The sequence below is a fragment of the Nelumbo lutea genome, chromosome 7 (genome assembly GCF_056320005.1).
Source record: "Nelumbo lutea isolate HS-2025 chromosome 7, American lotus-T2T, whole genome shotgun sequence".
NCBI classification, from domain to species: Eukaryota; Viridiplantae; Streptophyta; class Magnoliopsida; order Proteales; family Nelumbonaceae; genus Nelumbo; species Nelumbo lutea.
In genome coordinates, this window is record NC_142690.1 from 59,834,342 (window position 1) to 59,851,677 (window position 17,336).

General features: G+C 36.0%; 2 protein-coding genes across 6 annotated transcripts; one reads left to right on the forward strand and one right to left on the reverse strand.

Moving 5' to 3' along the window:
- Positions 1–1,858: 1,858 nt before the first annotated feature.
- On the forward strand, positions 1,859–4,416 carry LOC148846607 (cationic amino acid transporter 5-like). Its single transcript, XM_088955810.1, has one exon. The coding sequence runs from the start codon at positions 2,491–2,493 to the stop codon at positions 4,267–4,269; it is 1,779 nt and encodes a 592-aa protein (XP_088811936.1). The 5' UTR covers positions 1,859–2,490; the 3' UTR covers positions 4,270–4,416.
- A 1,647-nt stretch (positions 4,417–6,063) lies between these two features.
- On the reverse strand, positions 6,064–16,829 carry LOC148846608 (uncharacterized). Of its 5 annotated transcripts, none has more exons than XM_088955811.1 (8): positions 16,233–16,829; positions 15,096–15,245; positions 11,873–12,049; positions 7,120–7,208; positions 6,961–7,025; positions 6,649–6,751; positions 6,415–6,525; positions 6,064–6,323 (listed from the first exon to the last, which is right to left on the reverse strand). In XM_088955811.1, the coding sequence occupies exons 1-8, from the start codon at positions 16,372–16,374 to the stop codon at positions 6,198–6,200; spliced, it is 963 nt and encodes a 320-aa protein (XP_088811937.1). In that variant the 5' UTR covers positions 16,375–16,829; the 3' UTR covers positions 6,064–6,197. The 5 variants fall into 5 exon arrangements, with proteins under 5 accessions (XP_088811937.1, XP_088811938.1, XP_088811939.1 ...); XM_088955812.1 differs by having other exon boundaries at positions 6,064–6,333; positions 16,233–16,708; XM_088955813.1 differs by having other exon boundaries at positions 6,064–6,340; positions 16,233–16,708.
- Positions 16,830–17,336: the final 507 nt, after the last annotated feature.

Below are 17,336 nucleotides of genomic sequence, written 5' to 3' on the forward strand. Positions count from 1 at the left end.
ATCGTGGGCGTAATTTGATCAGTGGTGGTCCGGAGTGGCACTGCATACCAGAGCATGTGACTTTACCATTAATCCATCCTTTATTTCTTATCAAAAAATGAAATAAAATAACATTTATTAACATTAATGTCTACATGCAAATCTGCAATCTAAACATGCAACATGCACTTATATTCAATAATTTCAACTATAAATTAAAAGAAATAATATTTAAAATTAATATTTTATAAATCAATGGAATAAATAATTTATCAAATCCACATATGTAGCAAAAAATGATTTTTAACTTAAAAATTTATACAAATAAAAAATATTAATAATTAAATAATTATTTTAATACCTAAAATTTATAAATTGGCACATGATATGTATCCTAAATTTTTATGAATTATTAATTAATATTTTAATTTGCATTAAATGACATTGTATTTATTATTTAAAAAATAAAATATTATTTACAAAATATTTGAGAATATAATATAAATTGAATCTATCAAATGATTCAAATCCACTAATCTACATTTATATAAAAAATAATCTTTTATTTTATAAAATCTATAAAAATAAAAATATTAATAATGAAATAATTATTTTAGTAATAAATTTTATGAATTTTCATATGCTATGCATCTTTAAATTTTAATAGGTTTGATATATTTTAAGTTAAGATTATTTGTTTTTATAAATTATTAATTGATATTTTAATTTACATTTTATAATAACATATTTATTGTTTATAAAAATGAAAATATTGTTTACCAAACATTTGAGAATTAATTTTTGAGATAATTTTTTTGTTAATATTTAAAATTAAAAATAGTAAAATAGAAAAAAATGATATAATAATTCAAATGTAATAGTTGCATATGTTTTGTGCCTTGGACTTCAATAGAAAATAAAGTAATTATAGCTTTTTACATGTATTAATTTGTAAAACTCTATATAATTCGTGCCTTCGACTCTTGATTGATACATTAATTGTAATATATTTTTTTCATATATATCATTAAAATATGCAATTCCTATGTATTTATGCATTATTTATAGTTATTTTGGCATTAAACTTATTGTTAATAGTATATTTATATAATTTGCATACATTTTCCCAATCTAAGCGCTTCCATATTTTTCGTGAGTATCCATGCGTTTTCCAAGTGTATTCGTATCAAGTTATCAAATACAACACCCAATACTGATACTTTGATCCTTGGTTAAAACATAAAATCATAGGCTTAGTGGGGTCATGACAATAAATAATCAAAGACTTTGATTTACTTATTTCAGCACAAGACTAGGACACTGTCATAGCAAATGTGGATTGGTCTAACGGACCCTAATCATGGAAGAATAAGGCTAATGGGAGGAGAGTAGAGTGCTTAGTGGAAAAAGCGCCAAATATCTAGTCTAGTCCTGTCATGACCATGGAATGACAGCCTTTTCATGGTTGTGCTTTTCATATGCTTTGCAATGGTGATGGAGAGGAGTAAGTTCGGTCTACCTCTTCTCCTTGTTTTTTTATTTTGGGAAAAAAAAAAAAAAAAAAAAACTCAAACCCTAACAGATGCAAGCCGTAAAAGTTGAAAATGGTTGGAATTATTCAAATTAGATCTGACGTTAGACAAACGCCGTAACAAATCGTCTCTCATTTAAACGTTGGGACAAGCAACTCTGATGTGAATTAATAATTCCAGCTGGTCCAATCAAAATCTTGGGACGGATGCTTTCATCCATTCTTATATGAGAGATCAAATTAGCCCCCCACAAGATTGTCCCCATAACGTCTCACAGAACATCTCTGCCGTGTATTGAGAATATCTTCCAAGGGGGGGGCTGATTTGAATTCAATCCTTAATGAGCGAAAGAGAACTCCACATAAATAAGTTGCATTGCATCCACTAGTCCCACTCATCTGGTTTCAATTTATGGATGGAAACAATTTCTTTTTCGTTTTGGTAAGATATGACATGGGGATGGAGCCCAACACGCTACGCCACGCATTGGTCTGACCAACTTCTTCGTCAAGCCAGTCGCAGTCGATTTGATCACTACTTATCAATTACTAACATGATCTACAACCAATAATGCATTTGAACCTGCACATCCAGATTGATTTGAATGCTGAATATAAGAACAAAATTAACTAGAGAGAATCAAATGCCAATAATGCAAAGTAAAGACACCCCTTCTGGCATCTGGCTTCTTCCACAAAAGTCATCATCTTAATTTGTCGTTCCTGACAGACATTAATGACCATGAGCTAACCCGGCCCCTTTGGAAGTTCTCTGAATGGCTGAATCCCAAGCTGTGTCAAGCTTCGAAGTAGTCCACTACTCCACTTCTTTCCATGGATTTCAGAGACCCCTGCAGATTCTTTTTTGTGAAAAGAGACCTTGAGATTCACTGATCATCTATAAATAAATCAGTGAAGATTCCATACACCAAGATTCACACCCATTATTGGTTCTTATTGAGAAAAAGAAATCTGCATTCATGGGTTCAATGGGCGAAGTGGGTGATGGCATCCAACCCAGAAGCTATTGGAGATGGAGCAAACAGGATTTCTTCCCTGAACAGTCTTTCGAGAGCTGGAACAGCTACAGATCGGCACTCTCACAAACGTGTTTCAGATTCAAGGACCGTCTCCTCAGCCGATCTGATGATGCCAATGAACTGGGAGAGCTTCGGAAACAAAGCGAGAATGAGATGAAACGTTGCCTCAACTGGTGGGATCTTATCTGGTTTGGGTTTGGGTCAGTGATTGGAGCTGGTATCTTCGTCCTAACAGGCCAGGAAGCCCGTTACCATGCAGGCCCCGCCATAGTCTTGTCCTACGTTGCTTCAGGTATTTCAGCACTGCTCTCTGTCTTCTGCTACACGGAATTTGCAGTGGAAATTCCAGTTGCTGGAGGGTCATTTGCTTACATGAGAGTGGAATTGGGAGACTTTGCCGCGTTTATAGCAGCAGGGAACTTACTTCTGGAGAGCATCGTCGGTGGTGCAGCAGTTGCCAGAGCTTGGACTTCTTACTTCGCCACGCTTTTGAACCGTCACCCCAACTCATTAAGAATTCACACAAATCTTGCAGAGAACTACAATCTCCTTGACCCAATCGCTGTGGTAGTTCTGATAGCTGCTGCAACGCTTGCCATGATCAGCACCAGGAAGACTTCTTACTTCAATTGGATTGCATCTGCAATAAACACTGTGGTGATACTGTTTGTGATAATTGCAGGCTTCTCCCATGCCAACACCTCCAACATAACGCCCTTCCTGCCATATGGGGCTAAAGGGATTTTCCAAGCAGCTGCAATTGTGTACTTCGCCTATAGTGGATTTGACAATATTGCCACCATGGCTGAAGAAACAAGGAACCCATCAAGAGATATCCCACTGGGTCTGCTGGGATCCATGTCTATAATAACAGTGATCTATTGCTTGATGGCTCTGTCACTGAGCATGATGCAGAAGTACACAGACATAGATCCCAATGCTGCCTACTCCGTGGCATTTCAAAGCGTTGGAATGAAATGGGCCAAGTATCTGGTAGCTCTAGGAGCACTCAAGGGGATGACCACCGTTTTATTGGTGGGAGCGCTGGGCCAGGCACGCTATACTACTCATATTGCAAGGGCGCACATGATACCACCCTGGTTTGCACTGGTTCACCCCAAAACAGGGACACCCATCAACGCCACTCTCCTCATCACCATTGCCAGTGCCTGCATTGCTTTCTTCTCCAGTTTGGATGTCTTGGCAAGCTTGTTATCTGTGAGCACACTCTTCATTTTCATGATGATGGCAGTTGCCCTACTTGTGAGGAGATACTATATGAGAGGGATCACTCCTAGAACAAACCTCTTGAAGCTAGTCATATTTCTGCTGATCATTATTGCTTCCTCGATGGGTACTTCAGCTTACTGGGGCTTGAGGCCCAAAGGTTGGCTTGGTTACACAATTACTGTTCCTTTATGGATTCTGGGGACATGGGGGATTTCAGTATTTTTACCTCAGCAGCGGACTCCTAAAGTCTGGGGTGTTCCCCTTGTCCCATGGCTGCCATCCTTGTCAATTGCAACAAACCTGTTTCTCATGGGTTCCCTTGGTCCCCAGGCTTTTGAGAGGTTTGGCATCTGCACCTTTGTTATGCTTGTTTATTACTTCTTCTTTGGGGTCCATGCAACCTATGACGTGGCCCAGAAAAATGCAGAGATGGGATCACCATCAATGCAGAAGGAACAGCATAAATCTGAAGTTAGTTGTTGTTGTTAGTCATTGAATGCCAAACTCCATAATAGTTGGCCTTGCTCTCCTTCCTGGAACATAGAGAAATGAACCTTATGATCTACTTCCAATAACTTGTTGTGAACCCTTAATGTTGTATACCCATCAATTCCACTACTTGTTCATATTCAGAAAGCAGGGCTTGTCATTCCTTCCTTCTCTTAAAGGTCCAATGTCTAAAGTTGACGCAAGTAATGTTGGCATATCTAAAGTTGAGAAAACATGGTAAAGCGCACCTGATGGCACTGTCTCTATGTTGTCTTTTCAAATCAAGTGATCAAGGATCACAGTTGTACCATTGCAACTTACAGACTTCCATGCTTAAGAATCTTTAGATTAGGGAAATAAATATAAATATTGCTATAATAAGGAGGAGAACAAGAATTGAAATATAATTTTGCCTTTGGCTTTATATGGATGGTGTCAATGCTAAATCTTCTTGGGATGGCAATTGGGTGGGTTGGTAACTTCAAATGGGTGATACGGATTGAAGAGCAACCCAAATCATTATATTGACAAGTAATGAGAAAATTTATTAATTAATCAACAAAGGAAGTAGAGTATACAATGAAGCTTCCCAAGAAGAGCCATGAGCTGCAGCCTCAAATACAGAAAACCCATGCACCCTTTGTTTAGCTAAGTAGCCCGCAATCTCATTAACCGATTGATTGAATTCTTAGAGACAAATTTGTGGTCAACCATTTAAATCTTCTCATTGATTCCCTATAAGACCAGATTACAGAATCCGGGTCCTTAAGCCACCCAATTATTAAAATGGAATCCCCTTCGATTAAAAGTTTATCAAAATTCAGATCTTTTAGCAATCTGTAATCCCTGCAGGACTGCTTGGAACTCCATAACATGAACTTCAACTGTTGTTAGAAAGATAGAGCCATGTCTATATACATGGATTCACAAATCTGTAATCCATAACATGAACTTCAGCAAGAAGTAAGGTGGTGGTTGCCTCGTGGGATTGGAAGCACTTTAAAGGAGTAAAGGACCTTCAATCGTTGATTTGAACTGTTAAGTTGATCTCATGATTCCAGTATGAATCCTAGAACTTTATACAAGTAATGGAAGGTGGGTTCTTCATTCATTTGGCTAAATCCATCTTATTGATGAGACAATATTTGATATCAATAGGGCTATAAGTGGGTTAGATTCAGATCAGATTTGGATTTATCCGAATCCGCTTTATTGTTTTAAAATAAAAAATTAAAAAGCTCAAAAAAATAATTACTTTTTAAATTATATATATAATAAATTTATATAAATATAAAATATTGATTTTATTAATTATTTTTATATATTTGTATATAATATCTATATCCATATGCATAAGGACTTCAGAGTCAATCGACAGCCCTAGTTGAGAGCCTACTTCCCATGCCATTTCAATAAAATAAAATCACCAGGGCCTCATAATAGCTCCTAAAGGAGATCCCTCTATTATAAACAAAACCCAATAGATGACCTTAACCAAGGTTCAAAATATCACTACGCCCGATACGCCAGTATCAGCGTATTGGGCGAATCAATACAGCTTTTTAGTGCTTTTTTTATTTTATTTTTTATTTTTTTTCGCAACTGGTTCAGGGGAGCCGGTTTAGGCCTCCTCCACACCTTGAACCGGTCAGACCCCCGATACACCCACTGTAGGAGCGTAACGGAGGGGTCCTGGAACAATATGTATCAGCCGATACGGGCCGATACGTGTCGATACTTTGAACCTTTAACCTTAACCATTTCATCAATCAACATTATCGGTAATGGCTATTCTTCACTCAAGTGGGCACATGGTGTTTCCACGTAGATATATCTTCTTCCAATTACAGCAAATACAGAGGTATTAGTACAAAATTATTGTCATTGGAGTCCCAAAAGACCAGCACAACTGCAAGGTTTATGAGGTCTTAAGCTGCCGCATCTGCAGAAGAGGAAACCTTCTTAGTAATATAAACAGGATCTCCCACCTTAATAGCCTTTCCCTTCCCTTGAGTGAGTGATTCCCTGCATACTAAATTCTGGCCAAAGAAAACCTGCAAGCACCTTAACCCTTTAATAGCCTAAAAACATATTACCATTTAAATCAGATATACATTGTTGCATGGTTCAAATCGATTGTCTTACCTTTCCCTGATGTTTTCGGCCCGGAAACAAGACTTTGTCTGACCGGAACTTCATGAGTGTTTCAGTTGGCTCAGGTCCTGCAATGCCATTTTCTTGATTGATTGTGGGCACCTGATGAAAATAAGAATTTTATTTATTCAATTGTAATATTAGAAGCTTGTGATCCTCACTAAATGTCAACTTGTAATATTAAAAAATGAATATATTAAATAAGTGGTAAGGATAACCTTCTACCTTGCAGCGTGAGCATAGCTTGACACCATTAAATGTCAACTTGTTTATTTTGATTTCAGTCCACAAATCTTCTGAAAAAGGATCACATCCATCAACAAGGATGCTGAGAAATTCACAGAAAAACAACTTATCAGCTCTCCAAGCCATGTTGATTAACCCATGATCTGATGGTATGGATATAAAGCATTAACTTTGGACATAAAGATGTAATAGAATGTCCAACTATGCATGCTATTAATACCAATGCTTTCAAAATTACATTTCAAAACTTGAAACTTCCATGAAAAGAATCAAGATATATTTTTCACATACTTGGGTCTGAAGCGGTTAACAGATAGGGGCTCCCTAAGAAGCTCATTTAATGCATTCAATGATCCCTGCAAAGATGGAAATTATTCAAGATCATGGTTTAGGATATCTCTGGAATCTGGGACTCATTATGTTAGCATTTGACTAATTGCTTTGACTGACCTGAGAAAGCAACAAGAATGGATACCCATCTGAAAACATGGTGTTGTATCCATGAGCATATGCAGGATCCACGGCCCTAGTTTCCGATGCTGCAGCCATAAGCAACAGATAATGTACTTGTCAACTAAGGTGCACACGTTCATTGATAAATCTATGTCCTTGACGCAAAGAACATTAAATCAAAACATAATAAGATAGAATTTCAATACAGCATAATTGAGATAATCATCATAAAGATTTTTTCAAGGTATATACTTTCAGACACTGAAATACAGTTGTTAATTCATGATCTTTTCTTTTGGTCTTTTTTATATACTAAAATCGGATGGTGGTGGATGCATGTTCTACTCTAGATACTGATGGTAAAATTGTTAGTACTTCTATGATCAATCAGATTTATATGGAGGGCATATACAAACTGACATGATATAAAACATAGTCAATTGCTTGAAACCCATGAAATTCCCCAACAAACTAATTTATTGCAAACTGAAGAAGAAACTTAAGATGAAATTCAAAGGTAATCCACCAATATGGAACATCACACAAAATAACCAACCTATCAAAAAAGAGTTCGACTATGACGCCAAAAAGACATGATACCAAAAAAAACTTTATAACCCAATCAACCGGCATCATAAAAGTGGTAACCAATCAGGTGGGATTTCATCAACTTTCACTGGGGGTTTTGATTGGTCAAAGTCTTTCCAGTATCATGTCTTTCTGGCATCATAGATTTTCCCATCAAAATATTGTTCAAATAGAATATGAATTCACTGTGTAAGACACAAGAGCTCCATATTAAAACAATTTTTTTTTTAGAATCAATTGCAATCTTCAGCAATTTTTTCATAGTAAAACAAACTTTTGTTAATATAAACAATAGGAATAATAGAACTGAAATAAGTTGTTAAGGTAGCACCTTGATACAGCTTAATTATAAATATCCAAAGGTACAACAATTGAATTTTCAACAGTAACCAAAACTGTCTCCAAACACTTATCTACTCGTCTGAGCAAAATCTGATAGAACTAGCATCCAATCCATAACCATTTTACCTAATATCAACCATAATTCTTTCAGTCCAAGATTTGCTTTTAAACAATCTCCCATTTCTCTTCCATATTCCCCAACAAACTCCAAATGGGATGTAACTCTAACAGATTTTTGCTATTTTGCTTCCTTGAAAAACATGGAGAAAAATCACTTCTGAAGTTTTAGGCTGTAAACACTGCATTCCTAATAAAGATGAATAGAACTGCTAGATGAAGTCCACCTTAAAAGAAATAATAAGATGTTTTACATTCTCCTCTTTAAGACACGTATAGCATATGCTGACCATGCTAAACCCTATTCCTCGTTAGATGGTTTGCTGTCAATATGCTGTTTATTGCCACAAACCATGCAAACCCTTGGGGCAATTGAGTTACCCCAAATTATAGAGAAATCTCAATATGTTTCCTTGTAAATGCAGAATAAAAATACTTGACTGAGAAAATACATTCCTTCCACCACAGTTCATCTCTCTGCAAAATAGAGACCCTCACTTCCTCTAGCTTTCTTAGCAACATGGTACATCCTTCCACCTCCCTAAAGAGTAAAGGTCTCCTAAACTTCAGACACCACACCAATTGCTCTCTCTGATCTCATAGCATCTATTGATCTCATTATTGTGCAAACTAAGCCTATATAACCTTGGACAAAGATCACAAAGTTTCCCCACTCCACATAACCACATCACTCATCTTCTCAACCATCCACCAATGTTAACTTTGTAAAATTCTTTAAACTTTGATGAATTGACATGATTCCCTTCCATACACATTCCCCATATGAAGAAGATACCTTCCTAAAATCCCAGTCAAATCTAACTACCCCATATTTACCAACAATCACTTTTCTCAAAAGAGTTTCCCTCTCCTTTTCTAAATCAAACCCCCATAACCTTTTTTTGGAAAAAGGTAAAATATAATGTATTAATATAAAAAAAAAGTAAGTGAACCTCTGTACAATGAAATTATACATGTATATTCAATTTAGGGACCTCCAAAAGAGTCCACTCTCAAAAAAGAAACAGAAAAAGTGTCATCTTTAAATACATTGCGTATAGCCAATTCCTAAGTTCCTCTATTGCCAAGTTAATCACCCCTGCTTCTGAGATTAATTCTGTTCAAAAATTCTGTTATTCCTCTCATACCAAATGGCCCACATAGTCACTACTAGAATAGTTGACCAGCAAACTTTTCCTTTCTTGGACATGCCCAGACACTGCCATTTTTCTAAAAATGCTTTTACTGAGCTAGGAAAGCACCACTGTAAGTTGAATGCGCTGATAAAGTGATGCCAAATATAAGCACTAAACCTGAGGTACAAAAACAGATGGTGTGATGTCTCCACCTCTGTGATGCATAGCACACACATCTGGAATATTGAAGCCCCTCTTCAACAACATTTCTTTTGTATGACACTTCTCCAAAGTTGCCACCCATATGAAAAACTTTACTTTTGATGGAGAAGCAGCTCCCCAAAGAACTCTACTTTTCATGTATTGCATACCATATAATTTAAAATTGCATAAATAATAAAATTTTCATTATTGGATGCCATAGGCCCAAAGCCTGTCCTGGGCTTGGGCTTATATTTTAGGCCTAGGGTCCAGGCCAGACCTGGGCTATAACCCTTATCATAGGTCCTAAGCCTGGCCTGACCCATGATCACCCCTATCCTTTTTTTTTTTTTTTGAAAGTGATCACCCCTATCCACATCTATCATAACAGTTTTCAATAGATTGACCATAATTCCATTAACAATTTAAAGCTCTTCAATATAGCCCTCAAATAACTTGTTCAACTGATGCATCAAGGAAAATTAGGAGTACTTAGCATCAACAAACTAGTGTAAGGGATATGAGTGCAACACTAGAGGTCCTCTCTAGTATAAAAAAAGGGCAGCCCAGTGCAGGAGGCTCCCGCCAATGTGGGGTCTGGGGAGGGACAGATGTACGCAGCCTTACCCCTGCACATACAGAGAGGCTGTTTCCAAGATTTGAACCCTGGCCACCCAGGTCAGAATGGAGCAACCCAACTGTTGAGCAAAGGCCCACCCTCAGGTCCTCTCTAGTATCTTTTCATTAAATAACTCCTTGACAATAAGAGTTACATCCTCCTTTAAGTTATGCCAGCATAATTTGAAGAATGCTAGATTAAAACCACCAGGTCCTGGGGCTTTGTCCCCATTCAACTCCTTAAGACTCACATATTCCTCCTCATCAAAATCCCTCTCTAACCACCTTGCTGTCTTCCTTTAATTTATCAGGAACAAGATCCGCAATGAACAAGTTCTCCATGTATTAGCTGAAAGATCCCTTCTTCAGGTCATGGTTGAAAAAACATCTTTAACTCTACAATGTTTAGCAGACAATATGAAATCCAAAAAGAACCCAAGAAAATCCCAAACTATCCATAAGAATGACAATAGTTTGGATAGTATCCAGCAAAGACTTCAGTATAATAGAAAAGTTAGCAGGAAAATTCTTCAAACAGAAGTTGTAAACCTGAGACTTCTACATTCCTATTTTATGGATTTTCCTTTTAATTTTGGTTGTGCAGAAGCAAGATTGTGCAATCAGTGGCTCCATAAACTAGATAAAAAAAGAGTAAAGAAAAACCACAAAAAACAAAGGATTTTATGTGGTCTAGCATTATGTTCACAGGAAAATACAAGCAGAAAAATATCCACTAATAGAAAAAGGAGTTACAATAAGAATCCAAAATCCAAATAAGAATGTCAAAGAGAAACTCTCTTTCCAGGAATAATGCTTTCTCCCAAAGCTATATTCTTCCAAAGAGAAACATTCTTCTCACACTAATCTCACAAATGGATCTCTACATTAAACGTCAACAACTCAAAACATGGGAATACAAATTGTATAAGACCCTAAAATCTATAATCAAGGAACATCCAATGATGAACCTAAAAAATTTCACATCCCAAAAGATATCTCGTCGAGGACACAAGTCTCTCACTAAAAAATGTCCAAAATCATACAGATGTAGGACCCTTTTCCTCATACCAAATGGGACATTAGTTCAAGTAATAAAAAGACAAGACAGGGACAAAACAGAGAGAAAGAAGGGTTTGGGAGCAAAAACCATGAGAGTTCAATTGGTCCTCTCTAATAACATTTATAACAAATGATGAAATGACAAGAATACCCCTGTGAACATGAAACAGCAATGCTACAATATCAAGATACCACCAATGATTTCAACCCACTGTTGACCCAGCCGGTCAGACCGGTCACCCTATGAGCCAGTCACAATACCAGTTTGGGCCAACCTCCAATTCACTACTTCACCAAAAAAAAAATTGTTGACATGGACCTGTTGACTTGGGCAGTTGATCCATTGACCCATCTGACCCATTGAGTGGGTTACCAGGGTCTCTTTTTTATTTTTTTGGTTTTTTTATGTTCATGACATCATGGGTTAACCTGTTAACTCGGACAGTTGAACCGCTGACCTCGAGAGGACAATGGTTCAAGCTCCAGGTTGGGTTTTAAAGCAATGGATACCACAATAAAACTGAATAGAATGTGGTATTAGTTTCCAAATGGGAAACTACCCAAAGAGACCAAAATATATGACTTAGGACTTAAGGAACTACTTCCAAAAGTTACATTAGTCGAATCCAAGGATTGTGGAAAACCAGAATCCCGGAATTAATTGATCCTTAATTCCATTTAAGAAATACCTGCATTAAAACGCACTAAACAGCTAGGTTTCCCAAGATAGTTTGAAAACCATTCAGATGCTTCAGCTCCTTCATCCACTGCAGAACCAGACCACTCCCATACAGATACATTGTCAATGACTTCGGAAACTTTGCTCAAAGAAATCCTTAGTTCATCCATCCCAGGAGCTCTTAACACTGCATGGGAAAGTGAATAAGAAATAGGTTAAAGGAAAACTATAGCCATAAAGCCCACCCCTTTGAAATGTAATCCATAAAATCTACATATAGAAACCAAGACTAATGTTTTTTCATTTTAAATATTATCTCTTCTCAAAGAAAAAGATTAATTTTTTCATTATAAACTGCAAACTAAAAGGGAAAGCAATATTTAAGGTTTCTCAAAAAGTAAAATATAGTAGTTGAGTGGTTCATCCATATGAAGAACAATTATCCCTCAGAAGGAAAGGAAGAAATAGGAAGAAATACATAGAAATCTTCTCCATGCTTCTAAGTATCAGACTAAAAGGGGAAAATTTTATTTTTTTTGTAATAAGAAAAGTAATTAAAAATTAAAATAACTGACTACTCAGTTACAAAATCCCAAAAAAAAAAAAGGAAATATGTCAACTTTGGCATACTGTTTACGGTGGTAAAACATGGGGCTGATCATTCCACCAAGCATCAAACCAAACTTTGATTCTTTTTATGATACCAATATCAGATCTAATAAAATGAATAAGAGATGGATTTCTTTTTGTTTTTTGAAAGAAGATGCAAAAAAGGATACATTTTAACGATACCATAGGTTTTTTCTATCGACTTGAGTTCATTAGCGCATGCTAAGAATGACTTTACCCAAAATGAAGAGATTTAAAAACCTCCATGGCAGCTTCCCCAAACACAACATATTTCCCAAAGAGATGCAACCCTTCTCCACCCCCCTCAACCCAATAGGAAATACTGTCACAATTGTTCAATCCAATCCCTCATTTTAGCAGACTTTCTTGATTCTAAAGGTTTTAAAAATAAGATAAACATGTATAAGTTTACTTCCTTGGAAAGGTAATTAAGCTTCTAAAATGCTGCTGCCACTTTTTACATTTCTCCATGACAAGGTCCTGACAAGAAGTAAAGTTGGGCTTTCCTCCAAGTAGAAGGTCCAAGTATCTAATAGGACACTTTTTTTCTATGCATTCGTAAATGGCATTAAACCAGACATGTTCTAATCATCCATATGAGCCCTTATAATATTTCTGTTACTCCATTTATCTTTACACAAGAGAAGCCTCAAACAAATGCATAGGACCATCAAAGGATGAAAAAATTGGATATTTGCACCCTCTTCTTCTTCCTAACTCATATCCTTTATTAATCAATAAGATTAACATGAGAAATTTAAAGAATTCCTTTATGAGAAATTTAACATGAGAATCACACATTGTACCAATCTTTTCATTTTGTCATCTTTTCCTTTCTCTCTTCTCAGCTCTCACTTAATCTGCGACAGATAACATAGTATAAAAGCATTATCTATCATGATCCAATCATGTAAAGTACAGCCTCAATCTTCACTAGGATGTAGAGAAGTTGGAACTCAAGCCAACATATATGCATATGGATCTAATCACAAACCTGGGGAAAATGGTGGTAAAGTGATAACTGACATCAGATAGTTCTAAAGGCTTGTTGGAAGATTGTTATATTTGTTAACTACTCAACCAGATATTGAATACAATGTAGCCTTGTAGGTATTCTCGGCCAATATATGCACTCTCCAAGAATGTCAATGTCTTGGTGCAACTGAACATGTGCTTAGGTACTTAAAGAAGCATCCTGAAAGGGAATCCTTTTTTTCTAAGCATAATCATCTTAGAGTAGAGGGATACACAGATGTGGATTGTGCTGGATCAACTAATTGAAGTCAAGAACAGCAGTTCACATTGAACAAAGAAAACACCAGCTGAAGAAAACTTTTTCCATGACTAAACAGATCATTTGTGTTCTCCCATAAAGCAAAAAGTACTCTATTATGTTGAATGCAACTTTTTTTTTTTTATAGATATCATGTTGAATACAACTTTGAGGCCTGTAATGAAGGAAATTTCTTCAATTTGTATGAATGGCACGGAAGATCCATACAGTCCATTTTTATAGGACAACATCAGAGAAGTGTTTTTGTCCATGTCCATCTGATAGATCACTGTGCTTTACTCTTCTCCAGTAAAATAATAGCCTTTTTTTTGAAAAAGGTAACTTGTAGATGCACTAAAATAAAATAAAAAAAGATACAAAAGACTGGAAAGTATAATAGCCTTTAAATATTACTTTGTGGAAACTTATTATGAACTCACTCTAGATTGCTTCTGAATCAATAAACTTATTATTATTCATCAAAAAATATTACTTTTGTGGAAAGTATACTATATAAAAGACTGGAAAGAATGGCTACTTTGTGTTGTGGCAGGGGGCAAATTGTCTGAAGTTTGTCATTTGGAAATAAGGTACATAGAAAATCATCTGGATCCATTTTGCAGTCTCACCTCAGCTGCCACAAGTCATAACTACCTGGTAGAGGGATTCCAAACTTTTTTCCATTAAGACAGAAGACTTGGCCTTATACACACACACACACACACAGGAAGGTGGGCTTTTGCGCAACAGTTGGGTTCCATTACAACCTGGGTGACCAGGGTTCAAATCTTGAAAACAGCCTCTCTGTATGTGCAGGGGTAAGGCTGTGTACATCTGTCCCTCCCCAGACCCCGCATTGACAGGAGCCTTGTGCACTGGGCTGCCCTTTTTTATTTATGATGAGTATAAAAAAGTTCAAGAATAATTTTCATTCAAACTTAATGATGATATCTATCCATTTTTTTATATGGCATTTTAATGTGTAGCAAGCAAAGGTTATTTGTCTGAAACTTGTTATCAGAAATAGGGGTAACTAGACAAATTACATAGATCCATTTTGGGGTGCCACCTCAGCCGCCACAAGTCAGAACTGTGTAGCAGAAGGATTCTAGACTTGTTTTGCTTAGACAGTAGATTTGATCTATATATGATGGGCATAAGAAAAATGTTAGAGAGAAAAAAGAGATTCAAAGATTACTAAATATATTTATCTATTGATTTATATTTGATGTTTGTATATGTATGCAGATAGACAGAATCCTAGAGAGAGAATCAAAGAGAACAAACATGTGAAATAAGCACATACCATCCAAATAAATAACATTCATACCTAAATATGAGCTATTTGTGGGTTCCCAACCCTCAACAAATGCGTTTTGTGGAAGCTCTACTTCAACTAGTGCAAGTTTTGGCTCAACTCTTTGAGTATAAGCTCTTCCTTTGGAATTTATTACTACCCATTGTCGATCCCAATGTAAGCCTGTTAATTCAACCAGAAAATGAACCAGTTGCAATCACCATCAGTTTCATGTCTTTTTATCTTCTAATGTTAAGTGGGAAACAATATAGAGCAATAAAAAATTGCTCAAGGTTATATCGGTATTAATCAAAGCTTTAGACAGAAGCTGTAGAATAAAATAAGTCAATAAAGTATACTAGCATGCATCTAGCACCTTAGAACCCAAGTAAAAAACCATGATTCATAAGAGAGAGAACCGTGCATCCTCTATTCACACTTCTCAATTTCTTTCTGGTATACTTACAGACTTCAATACTTCAATCCAATATACAGCAACTCCATTTTTCTGATCCATTTAAGTGTAGCATTTCTAATTCACATCTAGATATCACAACGGCTTTCTGATTCACTTTCATTCTTAAATTTTTCATTTAAGTTTAGCATTTCTTTTATTTTCACTCGCGTGCTCTATTAAGTATGGAAACGTAAGACAATAAAAGATAAAAATACAGAGTTAACGATTGTGAAAGGACATACATAGTTCAGCTGTAATAGTTGACACCTGATTAATGCACTTAAATTTGTATCCTAAGAACTGGATTCAATGACAAGGGCCCCTTAAGAAATGAGAGAATCTTCATCAAACAAGAGGACCGCGGAGGATACGGGTTAATAAGCTTTTCTAATTATGTCTATATGACAAGTTCGTTAGGAGTGCATGCAGCCACAATTCAATTGCTTGCGATCCATGGACATGGGGTTTAGTACTTAAGTCTCTGTTTACAAATGATTTTTGCTAAAATATTAAACAATGAAATAAACGTAAGACAGGAAATTAATGAAACAGATAATTGCAGGATTGAAGCCTTCGTAATGAAATAAGAAATAAGTAGATTAAGGAATTGAGCCTAATTCAATAATTACTAAGATAAGTAAATTGCATATTAGAAGTTTCCATGAATAAACAAGATATGAATAGACTGAAAATGTGGGTGGTGTTTAGTTTACCAGTAGAAGTGATGGGTGCTTCGAAAACAGAGATTCCTCGGCATGATTTAATTGGGTAAACGAAGATTGATGAAACTGTAGCTGCAGGTTCAGCTGCAGCACCTCCAAAGATGGAGCCGAAGATCGCTGAAACCTTCTCCATTTCTTGCTTATTTCCAAAGCTCTCTTCTCTCTATCTTAAGTCGCTTAAAATACAGATACTTCCCACGAGAAACATGTGCATTGAGAAAATTCAATCACTTAAAAAAAATTCCATAAATGCATTTGATACGCCTGCTGTATAGTATATGCATTGAACTAGATGAGGTGAGAAGACCAGGAGAACAGAACACGAAGATGTCGTGGATTGTGACAACGTTCATGGTCCCATCTCAGATATCGGTGATGTTTGGTACCGTTTACGTTTTATCAGTAAACGTTTATTGATGTCCACATAGGCACCATCTCAGCATTTTCTCTCTGTTGCTCTTCTATTTACATAAAAAATATAAAAAGTGAATTTTTGTTTATATACATATCAGCCGGTTTGTAGAATTTATTTTTTGAATCTTTCACAAACCGCAGGCGTTTATTTACGGTTACGCTGAAGTGGCGCCCAATTGTCATAAACAGTTGCAATTATTGCATTTCTCGGTTTTACCAGTATATAAAGTACAAACGTTTATTCAATAAACATAAACGGTACCAAACACATATATCATCACACATATTGGTTTATTTGGTGGGACCATGGGAGGCTTTTCTTCCATAAAAGGGGCCAATGTGAGGATGTTTTATCTATTGTAGATAAAATCAACCCACCAATGCCTCAATGTTCCGACTTCCGACCTATTCGAATAAAGAATTTTATTTTTTTATTCTTCAGAAGTAACAAATACATTGGATAAATTGTTCTTTTAGAAGTTTTTTTTTGTTCTATAGAAACAGAACTAACGCTTGGATAATGAAACTATTTCTTAACATCAGTTTTGCAAATTCATCCACAATAAGTCTAAAATTAACTATAAATAAGTTTTGGTTCATAGGAATAATTGAGTCATTTTTACATCTTGATGTAGGGTCTGGTCATTGTTAAAGTTCATTCAAAATTTTAAAGTCAATGGC